Here is a 25,301-nt window from a genome sequence, read left to right on the forward strand (position 1 = left end):
AAGGCCAGCCTTCCTGTTTCTTTAAAGCCGCTCATCTGCGCGGCGGCCGGCTGCCGGCGGCGGGAGGAGGCGCGGGGAGCTGCGCGGAGCTGCGGCCGGGCGCACGGCTCGGAGGACGGACGGACGGAGCCGGGGCTCCGCTGCCCGCCGCGGCCGGGCGGGCGCAGATGGGCGGCAGCGGGGCGGCGGCAGCAGCGGCAGCATCGGGAGCATCGGGAGCAGCGCAGCGGCGGAGCGGCCGCGGCTGAGCTTCGCCGCGCAGCGCCCCGCGCCATGCGGAGCGCGCCGCTGGCCGAGGGCGAGCCCTGGCCGCGCCTGTGCCCCGCCGAGCTCGGCGGGCTGCGGCGGCTGCGGCGCAAGCACGGCGGCTGCAAAAGTTTCCGCGTGGAGCTCAAAGTGCTGAGCGGGCGGCGGACCGGGCTCCGCGGCCCCCCCGCGCCGCCCCCCGCCGCCGCCGCCGCCCCGCCGCCCGCCTGGGAGCCGCGCAGCGCCGCGCTCGGCCCCGCCGCCGCCAGCGCCTTCCCCGCCGCCCCGCCGCCGCCGCCCGCCGCTTCCCCGCGCCCGCGGCCGGGCGAGGCGTCCGGCGTCTCGCCGGAGATCAAAGCGCTGCAGCAGACGCGGCGGCTGCTGGCCAACGCCCGGGAGAGGACCCGCGTCCACACCATCAGCGCCGCCTTCGAGGCGCTGCGCAAGCAGGTACCTGCCGCCGGCCGGGCACCGCCGGGCACCGCGCCCGCCGGCGGGGGGCACCGGGCAGCGCTCGGCCCGCCCGGCCCCTGCTCTGCACGCCGGGACCCCCGCGGAGCTGGGGGGTGCGCGGGGACCGGGGAGCGCCCGCGCCGCCCGGGGCCAGGGGAGGTGAAGGGCAGGAGCCGAGTGGCCGCCTGACAGGAGGGGAAGTCGGTTCAAAATGCCTGGAAGTACCAACCCTAGAACTGTGCTAACACTCAAGATAAATAAATAAGGGCCTTTAATTTGATTGCAGTTAGAAAGTTTTGGACTGTTTTTTGGTGTTTTTTTCCCCTGAGGGAGAGTGGTCTACAGGGCGAAAAATAAAACAAACCCGAGGAATCTCTCTGGGTGAGAGCAGTGTGTAGAGAGGGACTTGGTCAAGCTGGGAGCTGGGGTGATGCTTCTGTACCAAGAGCACGTGTACTTGCCGGCTGGGCAGCTGCGGGAGCTGCCCCCAAGGGATCACCGGGAATTTGGGCAGCACCGTGCTCTTGTTGACTTTGGCGCAGGGTGCCTGATCCTTCAGAACCCTTGGGGTTTTTGCAGCAGCCTCTGAAACGTTCTATGTGCCCTGTGTGCTAGGTATAGCCGAGCTGAGCTGTGGTCCTCCACCAGTTAGTTTCCCGTAGTTCTTACTGTCGTGTGTGTTTGAAGTGTGTCTGGTGCTGGGCTTTCTTGCTGAGAGGACTTGAAAATCCTCATCGTTGTCTGTGAAGGGATAGGTTCACAGTGTCAGGGTGGTACTTTTGAAAGATAAATGAAAGGTTTCGGTCAAAATCCTCCCATCACTTCCCCAGGATGAAGAGAGGTACAGAGAAGCTGCAAGGCTCTTGCATCTTCTGCACAAGGATAAATCAGTGCCCTGGCCCCTGTACTCAGCCCTCTCCGCGTGTAGGTACCGTGTACAGTGCAGTGATAGACAAAGATGTGCTGTCACTTTGTTCAAGCCCTGCTGTGTTGTCTTTTCTGCTTCTCTGTTAAATGCTGATGGGACTATTCCAGGTGTGCAGGAAGGAGAAGATGCACAGGGCTCAGAGGGCTGTAGGCTGCAGATGAGTCTGACTGTGAGATGCTAAGCATCACCTCTCCCAGGATGGTCCCTCCAGCCTGGTGGGAGCAGCGTGCTCTGCTTGCAGGGGAGCTCTGGACATTATTAACCTGAGCCATTCCACAAGTGTGCTCGCTTTAGGGCTCAATCCTCTCTCCCGCTCTGAGGAAATGTGCCTGTTCCTATCTTCAGCATGCTGCCTGCAGCCCTTCTCAGTGACTGCTGTGTCTTGGGTAGCTGCACCCCAAGAGTTAATCCTTTCCCATCATCTACTTCTGCAAACAGATTTCAGAGGCTGAGACCATGGCTGTATGTCAGGAGAAAATCCCTGGTGAGCAACTAAACTAGAGCATTTTTGACCACTCTGCAGTGGTGGGATCAGACTGCTGCTGTTATAAGCCCAGCAATCCAGCCCATGCTGGGTGCTGTCCCCCAGTGCTGAGGCCACCCCTTGTAGATGCAAACTCCAGACTTGATATATTTTGTTTCTGTAAGCTGCTTCCATATTTTGGTTGTTTGGCGACTGCGTGCAACACGCCTGGAAGTGTCAGTCTAATTCTCCATGGACAGACATCTACACCACCAAAACCGCAAGGGGAAGTAGCACTGATTTCCCAAATCACTGGCAATCTTGTTCTAGGCTGAGCCTCAAGCAGAAGTCAGGCAGGCAACAAATTAAAGCCGCACTCTTTTGGGAAATGGGCAACTCTTGAAAAGCCTCAGATTCCTGGCCTTGGCCCTGTCTCTATAAATCACTTCAGCCGTGGACTCAGCTGGGAGCCCAAAGAGCCTGGAGAACAAGTTGCTGTCCTCTCTTCCCATGAAAGCCAGTCTCTAGGGTCAGCACAGGAACATACTGGCAGAGCTGTATTCACTCTGCAGAGAGAAAGAAATCATTCTCTGGGAAATGTTTGCCACGAGGTTTTCCTAGCAATTTGCTGAGGGGTGGGCTGGCTGTCCCGACCATCATTGGATGACATTTGTATTCATTTCTTGTGGGGCTGCCAGCGGCGTGCCTGGTGCCGTACGTGACATCAGGTGACAGTCAGCTTCATTGCACACACGCACGGCGCTGCCTTGTCACTCACGTCATTCGCAGCGGTGACGGCCGAGGGGTTTGTGGGGTGCAGCTCAGATCAGGACACAGTAGGTTGCTTTCTGTCACACCTTGGCCAGCGGGTGGGAAGCAGGGCTATGGAGATGCCCTGGTGGAGGCACATGCAATAGGGAGGCTTTTTCTTGCCTCAGGTCAGCACCATCTTCCCACATGCCAGGGCATATTTCAGCCCCTTGTGAGAGGCAATCCCTGCGTGCTGTCTGCTGCAGGCCTCCCTTCTTGTTCCTTGGTTAGTCCTCCGTCCCCTCCTTGTCATCACATATCAGGCTCTTAAGCAGCTGGGAGGCTTTTCCTGAGGCGCTGAAACCGATACGTCCCTGCAGACAGGCGGGCGAGGAGCAGGGGATTGTGCCGTGCCTGCACACAGACGACCCTGGCCCCACGCTCCTTTGGGTAGGGGTCAGGTGCTGCATGTGGAGCTGCTGGAAGCAGGAGCTTTGCTCAGCCACTGGTACCCAACACCCATGCAGGTGTCATCCCTGTCCCTACCCTGTTTGAGGCTGGAGATACCCATCCCCACTGGCACACATGAGATAACACCCCATTGCTTGCAGGATCAGACCCACCACGGCCACACGGCAGGGAGCCCATCCATGCTTGCTGAGGGGGAGGAGGAGGAAAGGGAAGTCATGCCTCTCTGCAGGACACTCTCCTTGTCTCAGCAGCCCACCCGAGGGCAAGCGACTGGCACGCAGCACACCGGACAGATGGGCTGACAGCGGCGTCCCTGCGCTCCACAGCTGTGTACATATGGCACACATGTTTTGGCTTGTGTCGACTAACTCTCCAGATGGCAGGAAGGGGTGTGGGTTCTTTTTTTTTCTCCCAGTTCTTGGTGGAGGAAGAGCCAAATACAGTTGTTTCACACAAGGAGAGGCTAACCCAGCCGTGTCCCTGAGGACTGAGCTGTCCCCAGCTTGCCTCGGAGGCCAGGGCCCCCTCAGAGGTGGGAGGGAAGAGGGCAGCTGCCAGCTCTGGGAAGCTGCCTGCTGTTGGGAGAGACGTGGCATTGCCAGTGTGTTCACCCCTTGGTGTCACAGCCACCAGGAGTAAGCATTACTCTCTTTGTACTGAGCTGCTGCCTTTGCCATACGGCCATAGCACTGAAGTGGGACTGAAGAGCAGATGCTCCTGAGATACAGCGCCTTCCCCCTGGTCTTGGTACTTGTGGTCTTCAACTCTTAAGTCTGGAAGAGATTTTTTTCCCCTTAGTCTGCCAAGTGTCATTTGTCCAAGTGATCCTTCCACTGACAGCAGACTTCTGAGACAAACAGTGTAGTTCTCCTTGGAAAACACTGACCTGCTCTGAAACACTTGGAGGTGGTGAAATACTTCTGCTGTACTTGGTTGTCCCTCTGCTGCTGCCTTTCTGGTGTCCCTCCTGGGTGCTTCTCCTATCCCTGTGACTGTGCAGCTCCTATCTGGTCTCCTGCCCTCAAATGCCCTGGCAGGTGCTGGTCAGTGAGTTCTTGCACTGCCCCAGCTGCTGCAGGACCCTCCACATGTGACACTGTGGGTTGTCACTTCCACCCTTTTCCTCTCCCTGCCACGGTGGGTGGTCACCAAACCCAAACATCTCTGATGCAGACAGAGACATAGCCCTCAGTTCACAAGGACCTGTGGTTATCTTCTCCATGTGAAGACTCCTGCCAGCCCTTGTGCTGGTGGATGTTCAAATTCATGAAGCAGTGCAACCATCTGGAGGAGACAAGAAGTGACAACAACATTGCCAATCTCCAAAGCAACTGTTCTCCATGCAATGCAATTCTGCCTCTATATTTTCTGTCTGCAAATTCCTATTGGCAGCAAGATATTCCTGCTCCAGCAAATCCCTGTGAAACTGAACCATCATAAGGTTTATTTGCAGTATGGCCTTAGCCACCAGGTTTTCTGCTGGAGACCTTTGCCAGCAGGAGATAGTACACTTCACCTTGAGGCTGTGTGGACAGCCAAGCAAACCAGCTCCTACCAGAATGCTGCACTCCCAGGAGCTGGGATCGAGCTCCTCAGCGGTGCTGACAGACCCTAAGGTGGCAGCAAACTCTCCCTCGATGGATGAAGACAACCACAGCAGCCTTCCTGGTCAGGAGCCTGCCTGTGCTTGCACATCTGGTTTCTTGCTGGAGCACTGCTGTCCAGCTCCTCCTGAAGAAAGTGATGTATCGAGCTGCAGTGAGCTGGAGCCTGTGCTGCGAGCAAGTGTGTCCACAGACATTCATCTTCCCTTGAAGTGTATTGGCGTTTTTCTAAATCTTTTCACCACCATGTTGCCAGGACATTTTCTGACTCAGCAGCTGACAGTCTTGCTCTCTGCACTCATACGAGTTCTGGAGACACTTTAGGGTTTTATAGGGCTTTTTAGCTTCTGGAATGGAGGTTTTCCCCCCCACCCACACACACTAACATCCTTTCACTTTGTGCTGCCAGCATGCACATGGCTGCTGTGGCTTGTTGTTAAATCAGTGCAGAAAAGACCCTGCTCACTCCCGTTGGGAGCATGGTGGGACATCAGGAGCAGAAGCCTCAAGGCTACAGGAGGAGGTTTTGTGGCTGTGGGGACAAACTGTCTGCAGGGGTTTGAAGGGACAAACCAGGCAGTAAATGGAGACAGGAGCTGTGGCTTGAGCAGTGCCTTAGCCACAAGCCAGCGGAGGCTGAGGCTGTTCTGCGGATGCGTCATTCCGTGCTTGCCCTCTTTGTGTGTCATCCCAAGGGTGGCTGTGGTTTGTCACCTCTGCAGGCGGGACCCTGCCTGTGACCAGTGTCGCTGACGTGTCCTTTCTCTGTGGTGGGGAGGCTGAGAGCTATCCTCAGTCACCTGCTGACATCCCCCAGCCCTATTCCCAGTGACTCATCCCTCTGTGATCCCACCAGCTAGAAACTCTAAGATGCCTTAAAACCCAGCTCCTGAAGACAAACCACCCATTGAGCTCTCTGGGGGTGAGGGCTGGGCAGGAAGGTTTGGCTGTTGGAGAGATGCAGCTGGACTTCAGGAGAGCAGGAGCATCTTCCAGACACAGCGTGCAGTGCCACCGCTGCGTGTTGTCACTGAATGGCCTTAACCAGAGCATCTCCATGGCTGCTGCCAGTCCCAAGTGATGCTGTTGGATATTTAGAGCCCAGAGTGGGGCGGCCCTGTGGTTTAACAGCTAAAGAAGATGACAAAATACTGGCCTGAAGCAACACAGGAGGAAAGAAAATAAGGGAAAAACCAGGCAAAAGGACAAAAATCTTGAAAACAATGACTGTGTGTCACCAAGAACAGGGCTTTTTTGCTCCCTTGGCTGCTGTCTAGTTGATTTTATCCTTTGCTACAAATCCTGCTCCTGTCAGGAGGTATTTGCTCTGCCTGCTGCAGCCACCCTGAGTTAACCTCTGTGTTTTCTTATGGCTCCCACTGAAATTGGAGAAAAGAGTCTGCTTTTCTCCATCAAGCTTTGAATCCAGCCTCTGCTCCCTGCCTTAATCCACTGTCAAATTCCTTTCCAGGCTGCAGTGGGGAGGTGGGACACTTTTCAGTACCATGCAGCAGAGCTCCCCAGGCTCTTTGTTCCCAGCCTGCATCTCCTTTGGTGCTTGCCACATGTACTCCTCAGGTGATATATCCCATCCTGGTCCTGGTTTGCACTGTCCCCTGTGCCATGCAGGGATGCAAGCAGAGCCACGTGTGTGCTGGGGGAGGCTGTGCTCTTTTGCAGCTGCCATGGGCTCATGACAGCTCCTGGGGCTCAGCAGTGGTAGCAGGGGAGGTGAAAACCCCGTGGTGTCCAGCAGTGGCTGGTGACTGAAGAGTCTGATAATGCCATTATCTCCAGTGGAGCTTGCTCTCCTATATGCCAGGGGTTTTGGATCCATTGGGCCTCAGAGGTGCAGATGGCCACTACTAAACTACCCCCCAAAAAAGGCTTTCTGCACTATAGTGCTGGAAGACAGCCTCTTTCAGAGGAGATTTTCTGTGCCCAGTAGCCCTGGGACTTCTCCTCTGATAATCCCAGTAACTTTCTGCCTAGTTATTATTTTTGGGAAGTTGTTCAAAGAGCCAGCAATAAGGTAAGACCTTTGCTGCAGCCCAGCAATGTGATACTTTTCAGGCAGGGTACTGAGGGGGTGTGTTGTGTACCCTGAGGATGTGCAGGAGGCTTTGGGGGTGCAGAACATCTGTGGGAGCTGCAGAAGGACTGTCCAAACAGAGCAGAGCCAGGCCTGGGGCAGCATTAACCAGACTGCCATTTGGAAGAGATTCCTAGGGTGAACTCACCCAGCACCACACCTAGGTTTTGTTTGGAGGAAGCCAATTCATTCGCTCCAAGGAGTGAACTCATGTTTTTGTAATGTGAGCGATGGGGGAGCCAGGAGCTGGGAGGGAACCAGGAGCTGGGTTGTTTGACAACGTGGACCCACCCAAGAGGCAAAGGCACCTCGGTCAGGACTGGGGCTCCTGCCTGAGCGGTGCTGATTTCATTCCTGCTGGCGTTTTTCAGCTGGGTTTGGGCCTGGGCACTTTGCTCCCGGTGGGGAGGCAGGGGTGAGGCTTTCTTCCAAATTGATGGGATTGCATTGCTAGCACAGGGCTGCCCCTTTTTTACCTCTGCATTCTGGCAGAGAAACAGAAGCCTCTCAGACTCATGGCATGGAATAGCTGCCCATTGCTGGCTGGACTAGAGCACTGTGGAACATCTGACACTGTGACACCACAGATGGTCAGGGGAGGTGATTCTTCCCCTCTCCTCTGCTCTGGTGAGGTCCCACCTGCAGTGCTGCACCCAGCTCTGGGATCCTCAGCACAGGAAAGATGTGGATGTGTTGGAGCAAGCACAGAGGAGGCCACCAAGCTGATCAAGTGACTGGCTGAGAAAGTTGGGATTGTTCAGCCTGGAGAGGAGATGGTTCTGGGAGATTTTTTTTCAGCCCCCCGTCAGCCGTTCCCCTTAAAGGAGGACTATAAAAAAAATGAGGACAAACTCTTTAGTACACCCTGTTGTCATAGGACAAGGCATAATGGTTTTTAACTAAAAGAGGGTAGATTTAGAGTAGATATAAGGAAGAAAAGTTTTGCAATGAGGCTTGTAAAACACTGGCACGGGTTGCCCAGAGAGGTGATACATATCACATCCCTAGAAACATTCAAGGTCAGGCTAGACAGGTCTCTGAGCAACCTGATCTAGTTAAAGATGTCCCTGCACACTGCAGGGGGCTGGACCAGATGACCTTTAAAGGTCCTTTTGAACTGGAACTATTCTGTGATTCTGTAGGGGCCTTTTCCAGAAGCAGTCCCCTGGGGCCGTGCCAAACATCCACATAGCAAGACCTGGCTTTGCTGGGTTCAAACCCAAAGGTCCAGGTCAGTGTAGTGAGCTCCAGTGGCACAGAGGAGTGCTCAGTGGATCCTGGTTGCTGCTGTGCTGTGGGCAGCAGCAGGGGGGGCATTGGGGAATCAAGGCTGAAGGGATCTGGCAGGACTGTTAAAGGATGTCTCAGGAAAACTTGCAGGCTTTTCCATTGTACAGCTGTAAAAGTCATCATTGTCCCACCTGGAATATAAGAAGGATTCAGGGCCTGCAGCTGCTGAGAGCAAGGTAGGAAAGCCAAGTCACCTTGCTGGTGAACCTGAACACACCAACCAAGTCATCAAATGAGTCCTGCAAGAAGAAAAAGGACCCATGTGTGTTCACTTTACCCCCACAACTGGCTGGAAAGAGAAAAAGGCTGGTTCCAAACCCTTCCCAAAAACAGTCTGCAATGTAACACATCTTGAAAACAGGCGACGATCTAAGCAAGGCCTTCAGCTTGTTAAGGATCTTACTCATAGAATTACAGAGTGGTTTGGGTTGGAAGGAACCTTAAAGATCCTCTAGTTCCAACCCCACTGCCACGCACAGGGACACCTTCCAGTAGCCCAGGTTACTCAAAGTCGCATCCAGCTTGGCCTTGGGACAAGGTGTCCTTCCAGGGATGAGGAAGGATACCTCACATCCACACATCCACAGTAGCTCTACAGATGCCAGCCTGGAGATAATTTGAGATTATGAAAGAGGGGCTTCCCCTGTGCTCAGGGCCAACAAGCAAGGGACACTGTCAATCCTGCTGCTCCACCCTGCTGCTGTTCCCCCAAGGTGTCTTAGCCCCAGGATGTGTCTGACTCACCCTGGGTTAGAAAGGGATGTACAAAAGCCAGAACTGTTAAGTACTGGACATTTATATGAACCTCTGGAAATATTTTTGGCAGGAAGCACAGCACAAACAATGAGACAGCGCTGCTGGGCTGCGTGTCGGGATGCAGGGGAGAGGCAGCCAAATGTTTTCCTGGGGGATGAGGGCAAGGAGAGGGGCTCTGTTGTGTTTTAACTCCCAGCATAAAAATAAACCAGATGAATTAGCAGACAGGTAGATTCAGCATGTTATTATGGCTTGTTGTGGAACTAGCTGTCAGGAGGGCTCAGCTTATGCTGCATCACAAACACTGCCTTAGAGCTGTCCCATCCCCTGCTGTGGCCTGGGGGCCCAGTTCTGCCCTGTGTGACTTTAATGTGGAGGAGATCTGTGCATGTCTGTGCTGCTAAATCACACTTTGAGCATGGTAACAGAGACATCTGGACCCTCAGCACGCAACACCCTTCTTTACCCCAGCATTTTCATGCAGTGTAAAAGCAGACTTGGTTTTACAGATGTTATCTGTACAGGACCAGAGGGTGTTTATGGAAATGGTATCTTATTGATAAGGACAGAGCTATGCAGACAGAAGCTCAATGGTGTGAACTGGCTTAATGCTCCTAAAGTGCATGGGATGCTCCTAGTTGTTTCCTGCAGACCCATCACGGTGAACATGCCCTGTAGCCTCATGTGGCACGGTGAAAATTGTACCCTTTCACCCGAGTTATTCCTCATCCTGCAGCCCTCTCTGCTGTGCCATGTCAGAACCAGCTCCCAGCCGTGTCTTTGGTGAATGACAGTGACACTCTGGGGAACTGCAGTGGATCCCTGCCTTCCTTGAGAGGGCTGGCTGCAGGTCAAGAGCACGGCAGACTTCCCACAGACTTCAAAGAGAGCATCTCTGGCTTTCCAAGGGCGCTGCCTCTGAATCTTGGACGTCAAGGATAGAAAAGACCTGTTAGGTCACATCCCGTTCTACTTCCCTGCCAAAGAAGGGCTCTTCTGCACAGGAATATGTCCCAGGAGTGTTCATCTTGCCTTGCTTCAACTCCTGCCAGCCTGGGGATCCCTGATAAGACCCATGACACTCTGCAGAACACAACTAACAAACATCCTCTGACTGAAGCTCTGGCTCCTGTCGTCCCAGCTCACTCTGTGCTGATGTCCCAAAGCCGAGGATGGTGCTGGTGTCCTTGCCTTTTTAGCAGACAGCTGCATTCCTCAGGACTGGTGTGAAATTTCAGTTGCAGTTCCTTCCTAATTCCTTTTAATCATTGCAAATATTGCAGGCAAGATGGTGAGCTGTGCTGCTGCTGGGCAGAGACCGGCGAGGTCAGATAAGGGAAATATTTTCATTAACAGCACAAGAACTCAAGCCTGGTTCCCCTGACTCTGGATGGACCTGCTCAGCTCACAGCTGCCCCATTCAAGCACTGAAGTCTGTTCAGTTCAGGCATGAGGAGAAGGAAGGTGACAGAAGGAGAGGGTTTGGTCCTTGCCAGGAGCATGACGGATATCTGCTCATATTACTGCCTGCCAAAGATCTGTGTTGAGACTCTGTGGGAGCTGGGAGGGTCACACCTGCAGGACCACACCAGCCTCAGGCATTTTTCCCACCTCTAAAACACTCGCTCTGTTTTCAGTTGGATTTTGAAGATTTCTTGGTATCGAGGTTTGTCATTGACACCCTTTACTGCAATTTGTACAAATCTGTCCCCTCTTTCCTGTTGACTTTATGTTAAAGAAGAGATAATACCAGAGTTACACACAGACACACTTGGGAAAGTTTTGATTCTTGATCTGAACTAAGTGGCTCATTCCTCTCTTAATTTCCCATGTTTAATTCAAAAGGAAACATTAAAATGGCAGGAGCTGAGCCAAGACAGGGAGGGTTCCTATGAAATAGTTTTTCTAACACTGTTACCATGGCAAAAAAACCTCTTATCTCTTAATGTTGGTGCCCTGCTCCCATCACGGGGCTGTCTGGACACCTCAAGGTGGACCTCTTCCCATGGGCATATGGTTCCAGTTTGGATTCTGCTGCAGTAGTGTGGGAAAAGTGCTGTGTAATCCCAGTTGAGGGTTTTGTCAGCTGTGTTAGCACTGAGATCTTCCTTGCCTTTTGTAGCAAACATGTCCTACAAAACAGTTTGGGTTTTGTTTTGTTCCTTTTTGTTTCCTTAAAAAAAAAATAAATTCCCAAAACACAAAAGAAAGAGCAAAACAGATGAGGAAAAGAGACATTAGCCTGCCTTCTGGTGTTGTCACTGGACAGCGTCTGTGCATCAGCCTCAAGGATTTCATGGTCTATTTTCCTTCCACTCGATTTAACTTCCTTCTTTCTCTAATTCTGAAATTACTCCCACATTTCACTGAATCCTTCCATTTTAGTTTCCATCTTGCTTTGTTCTTTCCTGATGCTGTTTGATCTGGGGTCTCTGCTGTTTTTGTTGCATTGGCGTCAAAAGAGACTTGGGTGTTCCTGCTGCCTGAAGCTCTTGCTTTCAAAATAATTCAGCTCATTGCATCTGGGGACCAGGTACTGAGGGTAGGGGCATTGCTGGGTGCGTAATGCTGGCAAAAAAAGTGAAGGCAGGGATTTAGAGAGAGGATTTGTCAGATAAAAAGGGGCTTTTAAACAGATTCTCTGTGATGTCCCTGCTCATTGCAGGGGGGAATTTGGACTAGGCAACCTTTAAAGGTCCCTCCCAACCCAAGCTATTCTGTGATTCCTTGTGTTTCCAGGGGTATCAGTAGCAGATGGTGTGTATTAAAAAAAGGCTATTTGAAGTTTTATGGCTGATTTCTGGACAGGCACCTCAGCCATATCACACTTCCAGTCCTGTGTTCAGTTTTGTGTCCCTCTCTACAAGAAGGACACTGAGGTGCTGCAGCATGTCCAGAGAAGGGCAACAAAGCAGGGGAAGGTTCTGGAGCACAAGTCTGATGAGGAGCAGCTGAGGGAGCTGGGGGGCTCAACCTGAGAAAAGGAACCTTGAGGGGACCTTCTGGCTCTGCACAACTCTGTGACAGGGGACGTTTAGATTGGGTATTAGACAAATAACTTCCCTGAAAGTGTGGTCAAACATTGGAACAGGCTTCTCAGGGAGGTGGTGGAGTCACCATCCCTGGAAGTGTTCAGAAAATGTGTAGGTGTGGTGCCTGGGGACATGGTTCAGTGGTGGCCTTGGCAGTGCGGGGTTAATGGTTGGAGTCCATGTCCTTAGGGGTGTTTTCCATCCTAAAAGATTCTTTGTGTTGTACATAGGGAAAAGAGTACTAAAATCCTTGTGCTCATGGGTAAGGGTGATCCAGGCAATTAGTTTGTATTTCCATAAGCACAATGGCAGAAGTCTTCCCTAGGAAAGACTGAAAGCCTGGGTGGGAGCATGGGTTAGAGATCAGAGTACAGGCAGGGAATGGGGGGTAGGGAAAAAGGGCCAGTTCCTACAGGGAGCAATGTCACAGGTGGACAAACCAGGATCTGACTCTGAGCTTAGCTCTGCTTTAAACAGGGAATGTCAGGTCCCATCACCTGAAATTATGACTGTGTGACCTGTGCTGAAGTTCATGACTCAGAGTGATTAGGTAATCATATGGCAGATGAAATAAATACCACACAGATAAAGTGAAGTGATGCATATGGAAAAAAACATACCAGAGTCCACATATGGAGTGATAGATCCTGAGCTGACCATTATTTCAGAGAAGGGAGACCTTGGGGTTTCTCTAGATGGTTCAAGGAAAGTCTCAGGTCAGTGTCTGGCAGCAGTCACAAATCAAATCAGGAGTTAGCAAGAAAGGAATATTAAAACAGAGAACATAAGCATCTGTTAGATATGTGCACCCACAACATGAACACTCTGTGTTCTGATCATCTCAGCTCCAAAGGGACTAGGAAGGGCTCAGGAAAGAGCAGCAAGGGTCATCAAAGGTATGGGATGGCTTCCATAGAGCTGTCTGCTAAGGAGGATTAATCTTTTTCTTTTGGAAAAGAGTCTGAAGAGATAATGGTGAACTAAAAACATATGTCACACAGGAGGTGAATAAATATCTGTTGTCCTCTCTTCTAAAACACAACTATAGTACCTCAAGGGAAGCCAGTAGGAGCCAAGTTCAAAACCAGCAAAAAGAGAAAAAAAATTATATAGACTGAATGTTTTGCAAAAAGATGTAGCTGCTCAAAATCAACAGGGGTTCAGCTTACCAGACCAAGTTCATGGATAGAAAAGATCTATCATGGGTTGCTAAATATGGGGATGGCACATCTAGCTGAAGCAAGGGAGGTGATGGTAGTTGGAGCCTGGCAGAACACTTGGGGAAATCCTATATGTGCCTTGAGCTGGTCTGCTCCTCCTTTGGCATCTGTGTGTGGCTGCTGTGGGGTTTGTGGAGGGGCTGAGCCCGTTTTACCTTCTGTAAAGTCTGGGAGAGCATTCCAGGTGTGATCCCATCTTTGTGTCCCTGTGGAGGAGAGAAAAGCTGAGGCATGAGCATGACAAGAGGAAATAAAAATCTCCAGCCCTAAGCTGAGCGTGACACCCTAGAGGGGTGTGGAGGATGGAGACTGGTACAGGTGCAGGTGGTAGAGAAACATTGAGGCGTTCCAATGATTGATTACTATGAAAACTTTGGCAGGTGGTCAGACAACCTGAGGGGCTTGGATGGATTTCAGATGAATGCACAGCTTCAGTTTCCCATAGGCAATAGACTCTTGTGCATAAAAGGCTGAGTGACCTTCAGCAATTTTGCAGACTAGAAAATGGGGTGCCCAAGCCTATTGAACATGGAAGATCTCTCTCTAAGCTGGACATATTAAAGCTGTATGCCTAAAATTGAGTGTAGATGTAGTGTTTTGCTGGATGATGCTTGAAAGAGCAACCCATCCTTCTGCTGCAGGGGCCATATACTGCTCAGTTATTGAGATGCATTCAGTTTTGTTGGAATTGTTTGAATGTTTCACATTACAGTAGAAATCTTTAGGGGTGAGGAAATTAATGGGATAAGATACACCCAGCTCCCTGAAACAGGCTCTGTTTTGGTCTCTTTTGTTGGGTGAGGTACTATGATGGACTGTTTAAGCAGGTAGAAATTACTGCCTCCTCAAGGTCTTGCCACTCAACATCATGTTTTTTTCATGGGCTGAAAGTCACAACTGATGTTGTTTGAGCACAAAAACACCAGGTTGCAATGTAGATGCTCTTACTGCCTTATTCTGCAAGACCTGTGATGACATGGGAGCTACCTGTGGGGAGTAAGTTACTCAAGACAAGTTACTGGAGGCAGGGGGATGCAGGTTTCTAAGAAACAGGGCCTCCAAGAAGTGAACTGAGCAGCAGGCAGATGTCCCGGGCTGTATCCTGCCATCACATTTTAAGCAGAACTGCCCTGCTGAAATCAAGAGGCTTCGTGCTGCTTTCATCCCCATGGAGATCAGCAGGGGAGTTCTTCTTAAAAACCTGTTGGGACCATATGGTATTTTATCACTAGAGTTTCTATTTATGTTAAAACTGCTACGAAAATAACCCACACTTGTTTTGTTACTTCAAGTAAGATATTTTGTTTATCTGGCCTAATTTTTAATTATTTCTTTTTTTTTCCCTGTTACCCTTTCTAGGTTCCCTGCTATTCTTATGGTCAAAAGTTGTCCAAACTGGCCATCTTGAGAATAGCCTGTAACTATATCCTTTCCCTGGCCAGACTAGCAGACCTGGATTACAGCGCTGACCACAGTAACATGAGCTTCTCTGAATGCGTGGAGCAGTGCACTAGGACCTTACAAGCAGAAGGAAGATCTAAAAAAAGGAAGGTATGTTACAGCCTCTCCCCCAACTGACCCCCTAAATAATGGTAAAAGTTACAAAAAGGAGGGGAAAAAAAGGCCAAATAAAAAAAAAAAAATCCAAAGTGGTTTCTTTCCTTTCTGAACCTTGTGAAATTTGCCTGATTTTTTTTATCCCTTGCCTTTCTGTCTCTCTCTTTTTCTCCTGCATCCATCTGATCTTGTAATAACCACATTCCTCCCTAATCAAAAGCTTTTCTCTCCTCCCATCCTCCGCGCCAGGCTCTTCCCCTGTTAGTCGCCCATCGTGTGTTTCAACACGAGCGTGATCCTATTAAGAGTCATCTTGGGACTGTTACTTGTTAAACCAAACCAACCTTGAGTCGCCTTTCGGAGCCTGTAAAACACTGTCGCCCGCCTGTGTTTTCTGTTTTGTTTAATCTAACACTTATCTCTGAGAAAAATCACCCCACAACAAAAAAAAGGTAGCTAATGGAGACACTGTATGTATAAACACATTAGTAAGATGTATGACCTGAAGGACATGTGGGTATCTTGAGGAAACAACGTTAAATCTAATTATGCCTTGCATTCCTTTAGGTTACTTAACACTGAACCAATTAGGTGAAATCATCGTCAAGCCGCGGGAGGAGGAAGCAGAGCGTTCTGCCAGTTTTCCTCTCAGAGAGTGACATGGGTGAATTAAAGGAGTGATTGATGTCTTTGTTCAGGCTTTTGTGACAAAAAGAGTTTTGTAAACTTGAATTGAACTTCCCCCTGCTCTCTGAGCCTGCTTGTCAGGCGGGATAATAAATCAGCAGGATTTTAATGGATGAATGGGCAGCTAAGCTGGGGAGCAGGCTCCTTCCCCGGTGTTGTTAAGATCTGCCTCTGATTCGGGCAGGTTTCCTCACTTTTCCTCCTCTTTAGCCCAACAAATCATCCTGCAGCAATTCAGTTTATAAATAAACACAATAGCACACTCCCTGTTGCTTCCTCTGGCTGTCACGGGCTGTATTTATGCCCGCGGAGCAGCAGTGCCAGGCGGAGACGCGGCACCGCTTGCCCACAGCTGACAGCACTGCCTGGGACTGGGAGCTGTGGGGGAGCTCCTGGGCACAGCCCAAAATTGGGGGTTCACTCTGGGGTCTGTAATGCCACAGGCGGCGGTGTCCCAGGGACACTCAAGTGGTGCTACCAACCCTGGGGCAAGGTGAGAGTTGGTTCTTGGGGTCTCATCTCTAAGTTAAGATTGGGAAGAAGAAAAGCACTGTTTTTGGGGCTTCAGGAGGTTGCTGATTGGGTCTTGGGATCGCTCTCCAGATCAAAAAGGGTATGAGCATCCTTTGTGAGGCTTTAGCAGATTGCTAGTTAGGTCTTGGATCCCCTCCCAAAGTCAGAATGGAGGGAAAGAAGAGAATGAGCATCCTTCATGGGTTTCAGCACATTTCTGGGCTGCTCTTCAGGCTTTGGGTGCCCAGTGGTCTGAGACTCATTGTCTTGGCACATGTAAACCAATGCAGGCTTAAAGACAGAAAACAAGGAGCCAGATTTTAAATGGCTCCAAATCCCAGGGTATTAACATCTGAGGATTAGGGCTGGGTCCATCCTTAATTAAAAAAATAAATTAAGAATTAAAAGCCTTCCATTTACGGTGTTTGCTCTCTAAAGTTCTCTCCAGAGCGGATGCGCGGAGAAAAAGTCCCAAACCCATCGAGAGTGCCTGAACAATGGAACTCTACCAGGGCAGCTCCTGCCTCCCAGGCACCACCAACCCACAGAAACAGCATCACCAGGAGAAAATCTGCCTTTTCTCCACATTCTTGAAGGACACCCATCCTAACCCTTCTCCAAAAGCCCTCTTAGAAAAGAAAGCCAGGCTTGGTACTCAAGGCAGGGTCTTAATCCCTGCTCTGTCTTGTTTTTCTTGCTGGAAATTATAGTTCTGCTGCAAGTTTAAGGCAGCCCCAGAGCACATAGATTCCCTTATGGATGACAAGTACAGTTTTATTTTCCAGCAGTATTTGCTCAGGTGATGGCAAGTGCACATCCATCTGCTGACGAGCCAAAACCAGCAGGTACCACTAGGAAACTCTGGTAATTCCCAGTAGGTAGGAGTGGGGAGGCAAAGCCTGGCTTGGGAGGACTCAGCTTGTCTCCCTTTCTCCTTGAGCCAAGCAAATTGCGAGGATGAGGGAGGAAAAGGCTGTTGTCAGAGGGAAATTACAGATCCAGGATGGCTGTGCAGCGACGATCCAAGCTCTGGCTGTCAGGTGGTGTGAAGGGATGTCTCTCCTGGGGGGTCTCACACAGGCGGCTGGATGAGGATACAATGGCTTGGCCCAAAATCGCCGCGCCCTCATTAATGTTGAAATCGGCACGTTTTTGTGAGCTCTGTGTGTTTTTAATCAGGTCTCTGAAACCACTGCTCACTGAGCAGTTCCTCTGAATTATCGACTTTGGGGTGGTTGTTTTGTTATTGTTTTTTTAAGTTTCCTTTTATATTCTCGCTTTAAAAAATCGCAGTGATCCTGAGCACAGATCTCCGCTCCTTGAGCTCCACGTTAGGTCCACAAGACCCTTATCTCCTGTCATCTCCATTTTATTGTGTGTTTTCCTCTCTCACTCTCTCAGCTCTCTGGTTGTGATGTGCTGTGGCACCGTGAGCTTTTCACACAAAAAAGTAGCTGGTTGGAGTTTGTTTTGGCAGGCAGGGACTCCAGATGTTGCATTTGCTGGATTGTGCATTGCCTTTTGCTTTGTTTTTGGGGACAAATTATCCTGTGTCCCTAACGTTAGGTTGTTGCTCAGATTTTGCTGTTGCAATAGGAAATTTACTGAGTGGTTTTACCCCCGCTTTCTGTCCCCATTTTGTTAATTAGAAAAGTTGGCTTTAGTCTTTCAAAGTTGACTAGGAAAAAAAAATCCCCTTCTCTGTCCTAACTACAGTTATAAGGTGATTTTAGTTCTTGCAATTGAGACTTGAATGAGGGTGTTTGGTGATGGGAAATCTCATTTATAAGCAACAAAGGAGGCTTCAGATGCCTTTTCTTAAAACAGAAGGAAAAAAGCTGGCTGTGGGGGGGTGGTGGTGAATTCTGATGATAGTTTTCATTCTTTAGAGCTGCCTCTTGCTTGGTTATACAAATTATCTGAGCTAAGCCTTGTCCTTAACCGTGCACCCAAGAGTTGCACCACGTTGGAGATCTGGGTTGCAACACCCTCAGCAGAGCCCCAAATCTTGCTGGGGCCACACTGATGTTCTGGAAAAAAGGGGGGAGCTGCCTTCAGCTGCATCCAGGAGCATTCTCCAGCAGCACAGAGGATGCAACAGCAAAAGAAAGGGAAGTCCAGGTTTTCCTTACCCCCAAGGTACCCTGTTTCTGCATGGCACATGATCCTCAGTGGCCAGGGGTCATCTGAAAGCAGATCAGGGATTCTGTCATGTTTGGGGTCCAGCTTGCTGGTCCCACACTCTCTTCTTTCCAGCTTTCCCCCCCCAGGGCTGCATTCTGGTGCCCTGCAGGAAAGCAGCTCAGGGTCAGGGTAGGGTTGTAGGGTGCACAGCTGGGGGCTGTCCCTGGACACTGACATTTGTAGGGGTGCAGAGCTGTGCATCACAGCCCCCCAGCCCCACAGCATCTGGCCCCAAAGCTGTGGGGCAGAGCTTACTTCCCCAGCAACCAGCACAACCACAGCAGCTCAGTCTACACAGAGCAGGATCCAACCGCGGACAAACTCCCTGCACAGCACACCCAGCACCCAAAACCCCAAACACCCAAGGCAAGGTTCCTTTTCTTTCCCTTCCCCTCCCCTCATTGCTTCTGGCGAGCCCCCGTGCTAGGCAGCAGCATCGCTACAGCCATGGGAGCCCAGCCGGAGCAGGCAGGGATGGGTGAGGGAGGTTTTTTTCTCTCTCTCCGCTTCATCCTCCCCCCGTCCCGGCTCTTCTGGCAGTCGCAGACTCCAGATGTTCGGAGCGCGAGCTGGGAAGTCCTGCTGGCGCCACTTGGGGCAGAGGGCAGGGGAAAGGCACGCGAGCTGGAACCCGGAGTACTCAGTCACTGCAGGACTTGGCGCATTCCCCAGCTCGCTGCTGGCACATTCCCCAGCTCTCTCCTGGCCATCTGTTCCAAAAAAACACTTTCAGAACCTCATCATCACTCAGGATACAACACTGCGAGCAGCTGTTAGCGAGGCAGAAGGGAAAAAAAAAAAAAAAAAAAAGAAAAAAAAAAAAACACACACATTTCAAAAAGAAAAAAAACCAAAACCATGCGAAAGGTCTCTTTGTGAGAGAGGAAACTGGGTTATGAATAACAGGCGAGCAGTTGGAGCTCAATAAAAGTTTTCGGCTGGAATTTAGTTTCTTGTTTTTGTGCCTGTGTGTGTGGATGAGCACAGACGCAAGGAATTAAAAATTAAAAATACACTATATATATCTTTTCCCAGATAATTAAATGATATAGAAACATATATGGAATGAAAAGATTTTCTGTTTGTTGCAGCCTGCTGCACTAAAAGGGCTGACATTATGCATGTAATTATTGCATTATATGAAATAGTTATTGTGGTGTTTTGCCATACCTTGATGCCCCCTTATTGCTACTTCGCTAAAAGCAGAGCTTATTCTGTAGGTAACACTTATTCCCTCTGAAAAAAATGGAAGGAGGTCGTTCTGCAGGCATATTTACTTGCAGGAGCGAACAAGTTAAGGGTTTATATTATAAGAGAGAAATGGTAGTGGCAGACTTGATTTGTACAGCACAGAAACCATTTGCTTGAAGCATATTTTTTTGATAACACTGTATCATGACTTGTGATTTATTTAGACAAAGCCCCAAGATAAAGCCACAGCTCCCACCCCCTGGTTTGTGCAGATGATCCCGGCTGCAGGGTCTTGCTGTTATTGATCATCTGATATTGATTATCAGAACCATTCAGAGCCAGCACAGTAAAACCTTGATGATCTGCATGGCATTTCTTCCTCGTGGCGTCCCATCCTGTGTGGGGAAGAGGGGGTCTCATAACGAGATTCCACCTCCCTTTCCCTGCAGTTTGGCTTAGCAGAGGTTTCTCTTTAAAAATAGCTTCATTTCCCTGCTAGGACTTGCCGGCGAGAGCGGGCAGCCAGCCAGTCTGATCCCCACGGCCGCCAGCTCCGCGGGCTCCAGGGAGGAGCTGGACCACAGGAGAGCAGCTCTGAGCTGCCTGTCCATCTGTCCATCTGCCATGGGACAGCATCCCTGTGGGGACAGAGGGGACCTGGGTCTGCCCAGCCATGAGTTATCCCTGCTGCATGCTGGCTGAAGGATTACCCACCCAGGGACCTGCTTTAAAGCAAGGCAGCAAGAGGCCAGCGAGATTCATTTGCTTATCGCTTGTGTCTTGTATGTCCCTGCAGCCCAAAATAAGGATTGCAGCTGGGGCACGGGTACCAAGGCTCATGACAAGTTCAGGAGCAAGATCACCCAACTCAGGACAGGGAGGCAGCAGCAGCTACCCCAAGGGCATCCCCAAAGGCACTGCACACCCTGCACTGGCCCACTGGGGTGTTGAGCATCAGTACCCCAAAGAGCAGGGCCCAAAGCTTTTCCTTACAAAAGGTTGTGATGTGGGATTCCCCTGTTGCATCCCAAAAGCCTCTTTGCTTTAAGGGGTGTTGGAGCAGTCACAGCACACAAAGACCAACCAGGGATTTGCTCCAATGGTGGAAGCAGGATCCCAGCATAGGGTCCATCCCCTTTGGAGCAAGGGTGTTGCCAAGAATAGGGTAAGATCCACCCCACAGACACTGGGTAGCTGCAGCAAAAGGAAAATGTGAGTAGAAGAGACAGGAGAAGCCCTGGAACAAAGGCTGACTCAATTCCAGAAGTGCTTTGATTTATAGAGATTGAAATGCTCCGGGATGCTGCAAACTCACCAAGGTCATTGGGCCAGTTGTCAAATTCAAGAGCCATGGGAGTTCTGATGTTATTAGTTTAAAGCAGACCCAGGCTCATAAATCTGTCTTCAGAGCTCCTGGCTGGAGTGAAAAAGGGTGGAGGGGGAAATAAAAGAGCCTGTTCCCACCAAACATAACCCATGGCCAAGCATTGGGCAGTGCCTGGGGACCAATCGAGTGGTGGCAGTGGGGTGTGCTGAGCATCTCCATCATGTCACAGGGGGATCTCTCCATTCCCCTTCCCAATTCCCGTGTCTGGAAGGTACAGCACAAGTGCCCTTACCTGCCCTTGCCTGGTTTGTACATCCTCCCTCTTGTCCCCCCATGGTTGATCTTCCCCAATTGCAGAGACTTCAGAGCAGAGACCTGACCCTGAGACTCCTCTTCTTAAAGCCATCCTGCTTTCCCAGACCCACCAATGCTTTTGATCTCTCTGCTGTCTTTTAATATTAATGACAGCGGTCACTGCTTCCCTTCTTTCACATTTTCATTCCATAGGTAAATGTGGGATAAATTAAACAACTTTTCTATTACGGGCTTTTAAATATATATATTAATATATATATTTTTGGAGGTTCCCAGCAGAAGTGTTGTCAGTACACAGGGCTGTCTGTCATTTCCCCACCTAAACCTCCTTTATTCAAAATCCCAAATAAGGTCTTGAATTAGGGCAATAGTTTCTACATCTTCTCTGAGGAGCATTAGGTAGGATTGCCCAGAGACAGCTCCAGGAATCTGGGGTCCAGAAGACCCATTTATTGCATGGAGGGTGACCTGAGTGCTTTTAGTGAAATATTCTTATCAAGAGAAACCTTGATGGTCCTGGGGCAGTCCTGAGCTTCCCTGGGTCTGCACTTGACAGGAGGGGGTGAAAAGGTGGATTTTAGGTTCCCCTGTCCCTTAGCCTGTCATGGATGATCAGGTGTAATCATTGATCTCACAGCAGCTGCCCTAATGATAGTCATAAATCAAATAAACACCAGTAGGTTACTAGTATTTTATACCCTGATGTTACAATATCCAGTGAGGGAAAAGGAGAGGCAGTTCAGAAACAAAACAGACTGGGGAAGAAAGTTTTTCAGGCCAGGCTTTGAGGAGTTTGACCTTGTTAAGAGTGACAGAAAGATGGCTGACCTGTCCAGGGAATTGGTGACTGTGTCCAAAGGACTTTCAGAATCTGTACTGCACACTGGAAGATTTTTAAATCCACTGGCAAAAAGCAAGAAACGCTGGTAGCACTAGCTAAATGTGATCTCATTTCCAAGTTTCTAATTCCTAAGTTATTTAAAGGAGGATTTAGAGCCCACGTGATGAAGGCAGTTTGGACAATGGAGATGTGATCTCATGAAATCCTCAGGCCCCAAGGATTTTTCCTCTGTTTTGAACTATGCTAATGATTATTTGTGGGACTTATTTTAATGCCAAAGGGGGTTTAGATGAGATTTTCCTTGTCTGAAGCTGCCATGGTTTGGAGTTGACCATTTTCCTATGGACCTGGCCATAATAATCTGTAGCCCAATGTAATTTCCCAAGTGATCTGCCACGGCTATGACTCGCAGGGGATGCACAGGCACATGGGACAAGTTGCAGTCCCACAGACTGAGCAGCCATGCCTGCAGAAAACTCTATACAACAACTCAAATATGGAAGGAAAGCCCATCTTCTGCATAAATCCATCTAGTTGCAACTCCTTTGCTTTCTGAGATCAGCTCCTGAACTGAAAATAGCAGGTATTTGCCATCAGTTCTAATTTTTTAATTTTTTTTTTTGCGTCAGGGGTTGGACCCAACACCAAATTACTGTGTTGTTTTTCTTCCCCAGCCCTTCCTCTTCCTGTCTGCCACTCCCTCTCCTCTGTGCAGGCTCTGGCCTCCTTTGGGGCACCTACAGATGGTTCTGCTGTGAGCCCAAGTCTTAAAAATCGCAGATCCATGGCCAGCAGTCCCCAAGGATGCTCCCGCGTGCGTCAGCGACAGTCCATGCAAGGAGCCGCCGGGACACCATGTGTTCACTGTTCTCATGGTGCATCTTTCTCTTTCCAGGAGTAATAACCAGGAAGGGAGGATTCAGAAGAGCTTCCAGCCAGAGTTACATCTGGTCTTGGCAAAGGTTGCACGATCCAGATGAAGACTGAAAGCAGCTTTTTTGCAGAAACCCCTATTGGAGATGACGATTGGCCAAGGAACTTTCTTAATCTCTGGAACAGAAAGGAAAAAAGGAAAAGAAAAGAAAAAACAAAAGGACAGGGATGCTTCTTATTGTTGTTAAGCGAGCCACCTTTTAGTACGTGCAATTTATTTAGCACTTTTCCTTTTGCTTAACTGGGAAATGTTACCCTCTCAGCTCATGTGTACAGTAATTTTTTGTTGTTGTTGTTGTTACTGTTGTGCCAAAGATTTGATGGAGCTTCTACACTGTGTCTAATTTTTGCCTTAATGTTAAATCTTTGAGCCAAAGAAAAGTCAGAGGTGCCATTCAGATCGTGGCAAGCAGGCCAGCCAGCTGTCGGTGACAAAGCCCAATTTCTGTACCCTTCTGTGAGTTACCTCTTATTTCTTCAGCCTGCACTTCCCTGCCTGCAGCCCTGGAGCCAGCATTTGGTGTGGGCAAGAGCTGGGACAACACCAAACCATACTTCAGCATTCAGGTTTGCTTCTTCCTTTGAGCTACTCTGTAGTTCTGCCTTTTGGGCAATTTCCTGATGTTCCTGCCTGTGTGATACATCCACAGGGTAGAAATACTGACACGAAGTGAGAGCTGAAACAGGAGCTATGAATTTATTTTTTTTTAATAAAGAAATAAAATTAAACAAGCAGAAGCAAAGTGCCATGTAAAGCAAAGAGAGAGAGAGAGAGAGAGAGAAAAAAAAAAAAAAAAAGAAATTGTAAGAAAGTTCAGCCAGGCAGAAAGAAGTGCAGCAAAACGATTGAGCTGGTGTTTCAGGTTTGTGAAGTCGTTTTTTCCATGGGGTTTTTCAAGTGGTCAGAAACCGGTGTAATGCAAAAGCATTTGAATCCTATACTGTACCTTTCACTTCAAATTGAAGTAAAAAAAAAAAGAGAAGAGATGGAGAAACATTTGCTTGGAGTAAGCAGACTTTATAGGTAATGCAGTTCGTATGCAGGACATCTGCTAATGATGGAGAGACAGAGTTCTGTGTTCAAGTGAAAAAATAGGAGTTTCCAAACCAAGATTAACGTGTTTTGTTAATCTCAAGAGGAAATATTATTTGTGAGGCCAGATTCACATCCTGGCTACTTCAGTGGGAATCAGGTTCCCGTGTGTCTGACTTACTCCAGAGTGGGTCTGGCCAGGCATCGCCAGGCACTGGGCCGGGCGAGGGGATGGGGCAGGCAAGAATCACTGGGCAAGGGAGGGAATAGTCTCTGTTTTACTGACGTGAATATACAAAACTTGAACTCCTCAGTGCCTGCCTGTTTTATTTCCTGAGCTGAGCAATTGGCTGGTGAGCCCCAGGCTGGGGAGCTGCTGTGCAAAACCTGAGTCTGGGGTGCCAGGCTGCTTGATGCCAAGTCCCCTGGTTCCCAGTGAGCTCGAGATATCTTCTAGCAGATTTCTGGGACACATGGGACAGCTGTGTCCAAACCCCCTCCCAGGAGCTCATTATATTGCTCCCCCCTCCACTCTCACCGCTGGTCATTATTAGCAGCCCAATAAAATACATTTTTAGATTGTCATTTGTATTTCTTTATTAAAAGCACAGTTTTTAACGATGTCTTTTATTATATACATTAAAGCCAGCTTTTTAGCTTATAATGGGGAGAGGGGCTGAGCTCACTGACCAAGGGAAATGCTCCAGGGGCTGTTTGCACTCATGTCAAAGGGCTGGGTTTAAAGTGCATTTGCTTTCAAGAACCAGCAAGAAACTGGACCTGGTATGTGTGGCCCAGCCAGAGAACACAGTGAGAAAAAGGGAAAGGGAAGGCAGTAGGAAAAAAAAGAAAAACAAACAAACAAAACAACAATTTCACAAGATGACCTAAACGGAGAAAAGTGGGTTTTGTGATGGCCATGCTGCAATTCTCCCATCTGGGTTTTGAGCAAGAGCAACGGGGACAACCCAAATTTGTCCTGGGACACACAGGAAACTCTGTGGCATTTCTTTCTTTGAGCAGAGTGAAGCATTCACTGAGCATTTTTAATTAGAGAAATACCATTATATTTTAGTTATGAGTTATGAGTTCTGCAATGTCTCTCAGTTTGAGTTAATAATTATCAGTAAAGCAAGGTCTGCAGGGGAGTCAGCAGTACAATGCTGCTGATAGGCTTTATTTACCCTTTTTTTTCCTTTCAGTGCCCGTTATAGATAAGGAATTTGCTGCAAATACGTAAATCACAAGCTGGACAGCATCACTGGGCTACATTTGGGGCTTGAGGTCACACAGCATTCTTTGTCCCCCCAATAAGGGAAATACTAACGCTTGGGATTATGTTGCTCACTTACAAATTCCCAAATTCACTTTCCTTAAATATTCCCTTCTATTCCCACCCCCCAGTATATGATGGC

General features: G+C 49.5%; 1 protein-coding gene across 1 annotated transcript; it reads left to right on the top strand.

Moving 5' to 3' along the window:
* The first annotated feature begins 13 nt into the window (after nt 1-13).
* On the top strand, nt 14-23,899 carry ATOH8 (atonal bHLH transcription factor 8). Its single transcript, XM_058837388.1, has 3 exons — nt 14-696; nt 14,665-14,856; nt 22,816-23,899. Exons 1-3 carry the CDS (start codon nt 274-276, stop codon nt 22,819-22,821), a joined length of 621 nt encoding a protein of 206 aa, XP_058693371.1. The 5' UTR covers nt 14-273; the 3' UTR covers nt 22,822-23,899.
* The last annotated feature ends 1,402 nt before the right edge of the window (nt 23,900-25,301 follow it).

This window comes from Poecile atricapillus, chromosome 4 (genome assembly GCF_030490865.1).
Source record: "Poecile atricapillus isolate bPoeAtr1 chromosome 4, bPoeAtr1.hap1, whole genome shotgun sequence".
Classification (NCBI taxonomy): domain Eukaryota; kingdom Metazoa; phylum Chordata; class Aves; order Passeriformes; family Paridae; genus Poecile; species Poecile atricapillus.

Bases quoted from the DNA above. Each gene is read 5' to 3' on its own strand.
- ATOH8 (XM_058837388.1), top strand. From the start codon at position 274: ATGCGGAGCGCGCCGCTGGCCGAGGGCGAGCCCTGGCCGCGCCTGTGC. The intron at 697-14,664 runs GTACCTGCCGCC...TACCCTTTCTAG, and splicing joins TCGAGGCGCTGCGCAAGCAG to GTTCCCTGCTATTCTTATGG.